The 9,362-nt window shown below is 33.4% G+C and overlaps 2 protein-coding genes across 2 annotated transcripts; both read right to left on the minus strand.

Annotated features, from left to right (window-relative positions):
- Positions 1–761: 761 nt before the first annotated feature.
- Positions 762–4,127, minus strand: LOC109148251 (V-type proton ATPase subunit E-like). Its single transcript, XM_019296126.1, has 6 exons — positions 3,884–4,127; positions 3,698–3,798; positions 2,608–2,764; positions 1,660–1,853; positions 1,461–1,560; positions 762–1,118 (listed from the first exon to the last, which is right to left on the minus strand). The coding sequence occupies exons 1-6, from the start codon at positions 3,983–3,985 to the stop codon at positions 1,083–1,085; spliced, it is 690 nt and encodes a 229-aa protein (XP_019151671.1). The 5' UTR covers positions 3,986–4,127; the 3' UTR covers positions 762–1,082.
- Positions 4,128–6,416: 2,289 nt separating this feature from the next.
- Positions 6,417–9,115, minus strand: LOC109148252 (V-type proton ATPase subunit E). The gene is made up of 6 exons (XM_019296128.1): positions 8,920–9,115; positions 8,730–8,830; positions 8,117–8,273; positions 7,284–7,477; positions 7,083–7,182; positions 6,417–6,722 (listed from the first exon to the last, which is right to left on the minus strand). Exons 1-6 carry the CDS (start codon positions 9,019–9,021, stop codon positions 6,687–6,689), a joined length of 690 nt encoding a protein of 229 aa, XP_019151673.1. The 5' UTR covers positions 9,022–9,115; the 3' UTR covers positions 6,417–6,686.
- Between the last annotated feature and the right edge of the window lie 247 nt (positions 9,116–9,362).

The raw sequence follows: 9,362 nt of genomic DNA on the forward strand, positions 1-9,362 counted from the left end.
TAACATAATACACAGAATTTATATTCAAATGTATAAAATTCATGTTCATTATATCATATTTATGTATATGTGTATTATGAACATAAATTCTATGTATTATAAACATGAATTATATTATAGTGATATATATATATATTATAAAGTCAAATTATGTGTATTGGACAATGTGAATAGTCTACGATATAACATTATAACGATTGTTCAAGAGGAGGATCAAATTACTAGATGGATAGGGAAGTGGAAGAGCCATGTCCATTAATTATGAGAACATATATCGTAAAATTAACATTTAATTATTTATTGTTTACTGTTTAATTTTGTGAACTGACATGTAAAATATAAGCATATTTTATTATTAAAAATTAATATTTAAATGAATAAGTAATTAAAAATAATATTCTATTCTCAATGTATAATGTATTCTAATATTTCCCGAACCAAACATCACATATGTGGAAATATATGTAACAGATTCATGTTTGTCAAAAGCTTACGACTTTTCATGCTTCTGAAAGCCGGCTTGTTTTGGAGGCCTTTTTCGCTCGCATGTTCTATCACTTCTATCAAGGCATTTGTTTAAAGTGAAACCATTTTTATTTGATTCGGAATTACAATTGCTCCCAGTTTCCTTCCAATGCTCACACCACAATAATTGAAAACTGAATACAAAACTCACAAGATTGTACATAAATCACTTGCGTGGAGACTCAAAAATGCTTTCCAAAACCAGAGGTTTAAAATTGCAAGGAGCAACAATCAGGTTTATGACTCAATGAACTTTTATTATCCAAATCCCAACCCATAGGGTAGGGGGGGTTCAAGTGATTTACACTTATTACAGAAATAAATTGAGAAAACCAGTCTGAAGCAAGAACTCAGGAAATATATCACATAAATTGAGTATTTTCCCATGCCTCACCCAAAAAGAATGAACGACACCTCACGGATGGAAAGTAGGTCTTAAGGAGAACCATGAAACAAAAGCAGGAAATCACTAATAACATTTCAGTTCACCGAGTAACCAACTTAAGAATTCAGAGATCAATAAATAGATGCAAATAAGTACAAAGACATCCAACCTATCAGGCTGCAACCTGACCAAATAACAGCTTGCGGATCTGCAGTTAACAGAAAGGAGATCTAGTTAAAGTGTATCCAAGTAGTAAGAACTTGGGCAACCAAAAGATATATAAATCATGTAGAGACGGGGAAAGATTCTATAGATTAAAGATACCATTTGATAACCTGATCACAGGTGATTGATGAAATGGACAAGTCTATGAAGGCAAAATGGCTGAGCTTTTCCTTTAACTTATAGTGTTATTTTTAATTAAATCACTTAACATTTGAAATAACACTCACTGAAACCAGAAAATGGCAACAAAACTACAGTGCTAAGACAACAATGCCTGAAAGCATCCTTACATGGATAGTGAAAAAAGGACCAAAATGAAAGTTACCTCTGGAAGTTTTTTACGGAACAGAACTTCCAATCTTGCATCTAGAGTGTTTTCACACACAATTTTTCCATCTCGAGACGCCAAGACCACTCCTCCAGAGCTGTAAAAAGGAAATAAGAAAATTAGTCAGAGGGGCTCAAATAACAAACTCAATTTCCACAGTTTCCATTTCGTAACAGAATGGGTCAAACAAACATACCAGAAAAGACCGTGTGCATCATGATGGGAAGGAGCAGGTGGAAGGTGGATGTGGTCAACTATGATCTCAGGTGGGTGAACCCTTTCCTTTTCTGCATATTCTTCCTTGGCAGAGTGCAAGACATGTTCCACCAGGTGCACATCATCTTTCCGACAGCGCAGTAAAACAGAAGGCTCTTTGAGCTTTAGCAAACTCTGAAACATAGTGTGTTGCAGTTATAATTGCAGCAGAGAACTTCAGACTAGCAAGTTATCATTGTCCTTAAAAATACAAAACACATGCTAAATAACGAAGCCACCAAGCCTAATTTCATTTATACAATGAGAATATTGTTTTTAGATTAAACATAAACAGTTGTTTAACTACATATACTTTTAAGAGTTTTAGTATATAAATACTGCAGAAATTGGCATGTCCAGTAGAAGAATTAAGGAAGAAGAAACTGCTCTATAGCCATCACATTTCCTACAATATACTTAATGCTGAAACATATACTGACAAAACTGGAGTTGGTCAGTGGAAAAGTTCATGGAGAATGAACAAAATTAGATCCATTGCATTTGCTACAAGATGCTTCATACCTAATACTAAAATGCTCTTAATAATATAATTCACACTTCACGATTCCAATGCCAAGACTGAACAAAGGAGGTTAAATCCTGATTCTAAGTAATCTTTGAGTCAAACTGTTACAGAGGCCTTCTAGAAATGAAATACATACTTAAGCGATGGCATTCAAAAGGAAAAAGTGGACATTATAGGATATCTGACTAAGCTCTAGATTGACAAAATAACTCATCATAAAACTCTTACTAGTCCTAAGATTTGCACACCCAATATAAATACAGAAAAGGGAGTGCTTGCTTAGATGAGTCTCGAACCATCCATAATTTGATTCCAAAATTAATTGAAACACATTACAATAAAAGATTTGCTTAACCTTACTACCTGAACAATAAGATCATGTAGAAGTTTCTTATAGTGGTGATGATCATGGCTCACATGCAAGAGTTCCTTTGATGCGGCATCTTTCATAGAGTTAACCAAGTCATCTTGAGCTTGAAGAACCTTGATCCGTGAACTATTTAGCTGCATGGAGTATTCACTACAAGCAAGCATCACAAATTTAAGAATCAGTTTTGGTAATATGAACATCAAATAAGCATGCTGAGTTAGACAGAATGGTCTGCACGACATAATACAGAGTCAAGTTACTCAACAAAGAGAGAATCATAACATATTAATGGTAGGTCTAACAACACTTCATTAATATGTGAAAAATATCTCAGAAAGTCACATAAAAACAATAATATATTTATCTTATTGATGTCAGTCAAAATTTCAAAGAAAATGGTAAACCTCTCACACAATGCATAAATACCTTCGAAACAGAAAAGGGTAGGTAGAGAAAAAAGTGGAAAGGCGGGTTGTTGAGTGCTGAACACTGAAGCACATATATTATCAGACAGGAAACAAAATATTCATGAAGTCTATCCACTAAAGAACTGTGTAAGACATTCTTTCATCATCATTAGAGGAGATAAGTGTCTAAAACTCAATATTTTTTCCCAAGTTTGTCTCTGATAATACTACAGCCCAATTTCTACTTATAATATTCCATGTAAAGTCAAAGCTACAGCGATTGCTCTGCAAGCGCTCCAAAAGGTCTTGCAAAGACTAATAATCACAAGAATGAACAAGTGAAAGATAAATGATAAAACATGATCACTAAATTCAGTACTATCTGTGACTTCTTAAATGTATTTAGTAATCTACTATGATCTATATCTTGCATTGCTCTCACACTATTGCAAAACAAAGCCAAATACAATGTGCAACCAAGTACCAAATTAATATCACAAAAGAAGCATATAATTAAATCCATAAAAAAACATGAATTTTATACAACAAACTCAATGGACTATTATTGATCACACTAAAACCCGCATTAACCAGAAACTCTTCAGTTACAGTTAGTAGCAGAAGCACAGCTGCAAATCAAGCAATTCAAATCAAATACTGGAATAATTGCAATTACATTTTCTTACGAACATCAACTTGCTTCTCTTTGCGTTCATACTCTTGTCTGATCTTCTTCTTCTCTGCTTCCACTAGTTGCAGCTTCTCAATGTTGAATTCCTAAAATTAATAGCAAACGAAGCACATCAAAATTATTTCAATCAATTACTCTGTAAGTCGAAATTCCAAATAAACCAATAATTACTTCTTCGGCGGAGACAGAAATCTCATTGGCCTTTTCCTCCGCTTCCTGGCGGATAAATCGGACCATCTGCTCGATCTGCTTGGATACATCTGCGTCATTCATATTCGGATCTGGAATTGGATCGACCCGATAAGGTGAGTTCGATGCTCTTCGGAGTTCAGATTTCTTCTATATTTTGTCTAAGGCGGAGTCTGTAGTCTCGTGTCTGACCGTGATTTAGGCGACAGGTAACGAACTAATAGCAGTTTTAGATATTTCAAGTCTTTCCCTATATATTCTCAATATTATATTTAAACCACATAATATTTGTTAAACTAGCATTCAACACCCTTACTCAAATCTTTGTTCTGTTAGGCTTTATTTTAGACAAATTCACCTATAAAATCGTCTCACACGTCTTAATGGAATCCGTTTGTTGTTCAATTTGCGTCTCATAGATTTTTTTTTTTTTTTTTTTTTGGAAAGTATGTGTATGTATATTATGTTACGAAATTCTGTATCTTAAGCATAAAGGTTTTGTACATAAAATTAATTAATAGTTGTATAACACAAAATATATTGTGTGTATTATTTGATGAATTTATGTCTTGTATTATGAAATTATATGTATATAGGAGATAAATTATTTACATAAATAAGATTTGAGAAAAAAGTAAAATATAAAACATGTGTTTTTTTCAAAAAAAAAAAAAAGAAAAAAAAAAAAGGAAAACATGTGTATTTATATTGTGTTATGCATTTCTGTACATCATGTTACGAAATTATATACCTTAAGCATAAAGATTTTGTACATGAAATTGATTAATAATTGTATAACACAAAATAAATTGTGTGTATTATTTAAATTTGAACAAATTGCACTTTTGGTCCTGTGAGTATTAGGATACTGACAATTTGAGTACGTGACTTTCAAAACTCCCAATTTAAACCTTTAACTATGCAAAAATTGGCAGATTTAGTCCTCCGGACCAAATTGCCAGCCAATTTTGCCCCGAAAAACATAAATTGGTTCGAATTTATTTGTGTTGAGGGCAAAATCGTCATTTCACTCCCTTCTTCTTCATTCCCCCTTTCTTCTTCGTTCTTCTTCTTCTTTCTTTCTTCTTCTTTGCTGCTTCTTTAATCTATTACTTGTAGCTTTTGTTATCATTAATAATTTATTTTGAATTTCTAAATTGTTAAAGAATATATTAATCATTTCGCAAAATTTTCTTAAATTCCCTTCATGAAATAATCTTCATATATAAATCACTATATCCACACGCTTATGGAGATGCCTTCCGAGCTTCTAAGAACGGACAGGGCGTCGCCGACAGTGGCGGAGACGGAGAGGGACCTCAGCGGCGGCTTGGAAAGTTCATGAGCCAACAATATATGTTTATGTATTTATTGATTACATATATGTTTTTTATGTACAACCGTATTATTTTTATGTATTTAGGAGACTGGAAAATGGGTGATTGTTGGATTTACCAAATTTGGTTTGAGAGAAATTTAGATGATTTTTTTTTATTAAATTAATTAATCATGGCTCATGCATTGTATTGGGTCGGTAAAAAAGCAGCAAAGAAGAAGAAAGAAAGAAGAAGAAGAAGAAGAACGAAGAAGAAAGGGAGAATGAAGAAGAAGGGAGTGAAATGACGATTTTGCCCTCAACACAAATAAATTCGAACCAATTTATGTTTTTCCGGCCAAAATTGGCCGGCAATTTGGCCCGGAGGATCAAATGTGTCAATTTTTGCATAGTTAAAGGTCTAAATTGGGAGTTTTGAAAGCCACGTACTCAAATTGTCAGTACCCTAATACTCACAGGACCAAAAGTGCAATTTGTTCTTTAAATTTTTTACATGAAATGCATTATTTTTTAATTTTAAAAAAAAATAATATTTGTCTAAATGCTACTCATATTTTTTATTCTATAAACAACTATTAGTTGTCTCCGATGTCAGGGTAGTTGTGAGCTTTTTTAATCAATAGTACGTTTTTCTAATCAATAGTATATACACAACTATCTAACATTGGAGAGGACAAGTCACTTGTGGTTGTTTTATTTATTAAAAATTTTGAAATTTTTTGTTTAGTTAGGATCACAAAATGATATTTATATCATGCACAATTTTAAATAGTAATTACGTATTTCCCTCGTTACTCAAAAAAAATTAAAAAATAAATATATTGTACACTTGAAATCCACACAAGTACCAGAAAGTCACATATTAGCTACAACATTTAAACCAAATTGTACTCTGTACTTTTGTACTGATAGGAGATTAAACTGAGCATTCCCACCCACTCAACTTAAAAGACTTATTTGACAGTTTTTTTTTTTTTTTTTTTTTTCCTTACAAACATTTATGGTGTGTTTGGTTCAAACATTTGGAATCAGAATGATAATGAAAATTAAATACTTGGTAATGAGTTTAAGTGAAAGGAGTCACTTTGTTTGGTAATAAATTGCATGGAGCAACAGTCAAGTTTGTGACTCAATTCTCAAGCCACCAAAACATAGGGTTCAAATGATTTATACTTACTACAGCAAAAAATGGCAATACCAGTCTGATGCTAGAATCTCCGGAAATATATTACCTTAAAGCAAGTATTTTTGCCATGCCTCAATTAAAATGAATGAATGATAGCTTCATAAATGGAAGGTAGGTGTTAACTGTTAACAAGAACCATGAAACATCGCTACAGAAGTACACGAGTAGGAAATCACCGATATCATTTCTTGTCACAGAGTTGCAGATTTAAGAATACAGAGATCAAGAAATAAAACCGAATGTGTATGAAGACCTCCAATCTATTAGGCTGCAACCTGACCAAATAGCAACTTGCGGATCTGCAGTTAACAGAATGGAGATCTAGTTAAAGTGTATACAAGTGTAAGAACTTGGCAACCTAGAGATATATAAATAATGTAGAGCAGGGGAATGACTCCATAGATTACTGATAACATTTGATACACTGATCACAGCTGATTAATTAACTGGATAATTTTATCAAGGTAAAATTGCTAAGGTCTTCCTTTTCCTTCAACTTTTATTAGATTGAAGCCGTTAACATTTGAAATAACAATCAGACTCGTTGAAACCAGAAAATGGAAATGGCAACAACACTGCGGTGCTATGGAGATCTGTAAAATGCTTGAGAGCATCCTAACATGGATAGTGAAAAAAGGAGATAAATAAAAGGGATTTACCTCTGGAAGTTTTTTACGGAACAGAACTTCCAATCTTGCATCTAGAGTGTTTTCACACACAATTTTTCCATCTTGAGACGCCAAGACCACTCCTCCAGAGCTGTAAGAAAAGGAAATAAGAAAATTAGTGAGAGGGGCTCAAATAACAAAGTCAATTTCCACAGTTTCCATTTCGTAATAGAATGGTTCAAACAAACATACCAGAAAGGACCATGTGCATTATGATGAGAAGGAGCAGGTGGAAGGTGGATGTGGTCAATTATGATCTCAGGTGGGTGAACCCTTTCCTTTTCTGCATATTCTTCCTTGGCAGAGTGCAAGACATCTTCCACCAGGTGCACATCATCTTTCCGACAGCGCAGTAAAACAGAAGGCTCTTTGAGCTTTAGCAAACTCTGAAACATAGTGTGTTGCAGTTATAATTGCAGGCAGAGAACTTCAGACTAGCAAGTTATCATTATCCTTAAAAATACAAAACACATGCTTCAAATAACAAAGCCACCAAGCATAATTTCAGTTCTAAAATGAAAATATTGTTTTTAAATTAAAGAACAGTTTTTTAAATTGATTCAAGTACATAAACTTTAAAGTATATAAATAGTGAGAAAACTGGCACTGGTTAGTGGAATAAGTCATGCAGAATGTGCTACAAGATACTTCATATCTAATACTACAATGCTCTTAATAATATTACTCATATTTCTCACTCCAATGCAATAATGAACAAGGCAAGGTTAAATCCTCATTCTAAGTAATTTTTGGATCAAACTAATACAGAGGTCTTCTAGAATGATATACATATTTAAACAATGACATCCAAAACGGGCATCATTGGACATCTAACTAAGGTCTACATTGGTTAAATAATTTTTCATCATAAAGCTTACTTGTCCTGAGATTCCTACACCCAAAATAAATAAATAAAAATAAGTGTTTGCTTAGATCATGAATCTCGGACATTCGGACCATCAATAATTTGATTCCAAAACTAAGAGAAACACATTACAATAAAAAGATTTGCTTAAACTCACTACCTGAACAATAAGATCATGCAGAAGTTTCTTATAGCTGTGGTGGTCATGGCTCACATGCAAGAGCTCCTTTGACGCTGCATCTTTCATAGAGTTAACCAAGTCATCTTGAGCCTGAAGAACTTTGATGCGTGAACTATTTAGCTGCATGGAGTACTCACTGCAAGAAGACACCACAAATTCAAGAATCTGTTCGGTAATATGAACTTTAATAGGCATGCTCAGTTAGACAGAATGGTACATACGATGTAATAGAAAGTCAAGTTACTCAACAAAGCCCATATATTAATAGTAGGTCTAACAAAGCTTCATTACAATGTGAAAATTCTCTCAAAAAGTATACAAATAATCATATGTATTTATCTTTTTTATGTCAACCAGAATTTCAAAGAAAATGGCAAACCTACTATCTGTGACTTGTTAAATGTATTTTAGTAATCTAATTTGATCATTATCTTGCATTGCTCAGAATCTGATGCAATACAAAGCCAACACAATGTGCCTATGGACTATTGCTAAAACTAAAAAACCGCATTAACCAGATCATCAGTTACAGTTAGTGGCAAGAGCAGAGCTGCAAATCAAGCAATTCAAATACCGGAAACATTGCAATTACATTTTCTTACGAACTTCGACTTGCTTCTCTTTGCGCTCATACTCTTGTCTGATCTTCTTCTTCTCTGCTTCCACTAGTTGCAGCTTCGCAATGTTGAATTCCTAAAATTAATAGCAAACGAAGCACATCAAAATTATTTCAATCAATTACTCTGCAAGTCGAAATTCCACTTAAACCAACCAATAATTACTTCTTCGGCGGAGACAGAAATCTCATTGGCCTTTTCCTCCGCTTCCTGGCGGATAAATCGGACCATCTGCTGGATCTGCTTGGATACATCTGCGTCGTTCATATTCGGATCTGGAATTGGATCGAGCCAGAGAAGTTCAGCGTGAGGCTCTTCGGAGTTCAGATTTCTCCTCTATTCTGAGAGCAGTTTACTACAATACAAACAGTACATTTAATTACAAGAATAATAATTTAAAATTATAAGCAGTTTACTACAATACAAATTTATTAAGAGGGCGTTTGGTTCATTGTAATTTAGTTGTAGTTAAATTGCAATTCAATGAATGCCTTAATTACATTGTTTGGTTGGAGAAAATTGCAATTTCACAGAATTGCACCCATGAATTGCAATTCAATGAATTTCAGAAAGGAAAAACATATAAAATGACATTACTACTCTTGGTT

The sequence above is a fragment of the Ipomoea nil genome, unplaced genomic scaffold, assembly GCF_001879475.1.
Source record: "Ipomoea nil cultivar Tokyo-kokei standard unplaced genomic scaffold, Asagao_1.1 scaffold2036, whole genome shotgun sequence".
NCBI classification, from domain to species: domain Eukaryota; kingdom Viridiplantae; phylum Streptophyta; class Magnoliopsida; order Solanales; family Convolvulaceae; genus Ipomoea; species Ipomoea nil.

What these genes read in the sequence shown, in the direction of transcription:
- LOC109148252 (XM_019296128.1), bottom strand. Translation starts at nt 9,021, where the DNA reads ATGAACGACGCAGATGTATCCAAGCAGATCCAGCAGATGGTCCGATTT. An exon ending in TTTCTGTCTCCGCCGAAGAA is followed by an intron (nt 8,831 to 8,919) that starts GTAATTATTGGT and finishes TATTAATTTTAG; the next exon opens with GAATTCAACATTGCGAAGCT. An exon ending in TGCATGATCTTATTGTTCAG is followed by an intron (nt 7,478 to 8,116) that starts GTAGTGAGTTTA and finishes ACTATGTTTCAG; the next exon opens with AGTTTGCTAAAGCTCAAAGA.
- LOC109148251 (XM_019296126.1), bottom strand. Translation starts at nt 3,985, where the DNA reads ATGAATGACGCAGATGTATCCAAGCAGATCGAGCAGATGGTCCGATTT. An exon ending in GTTGATGTTCGTAAGAAAAT is followed by an intron (nt 2,765 to 3,697) that starts GTAATTGCAATT and finishes GCTTGCTTGTAG; the next exon opens with TGAATACTCCATGCAGCTAA. An exon ending in TACATGATCTTATTGTTCAG is followed by an intron (nt 1,854 to 2,607) that starts GTAGTAAGGTTA and finishes ACTATGTTTCAG; the next exon opens with AGTTTGCTAAAGCTCAAAGA.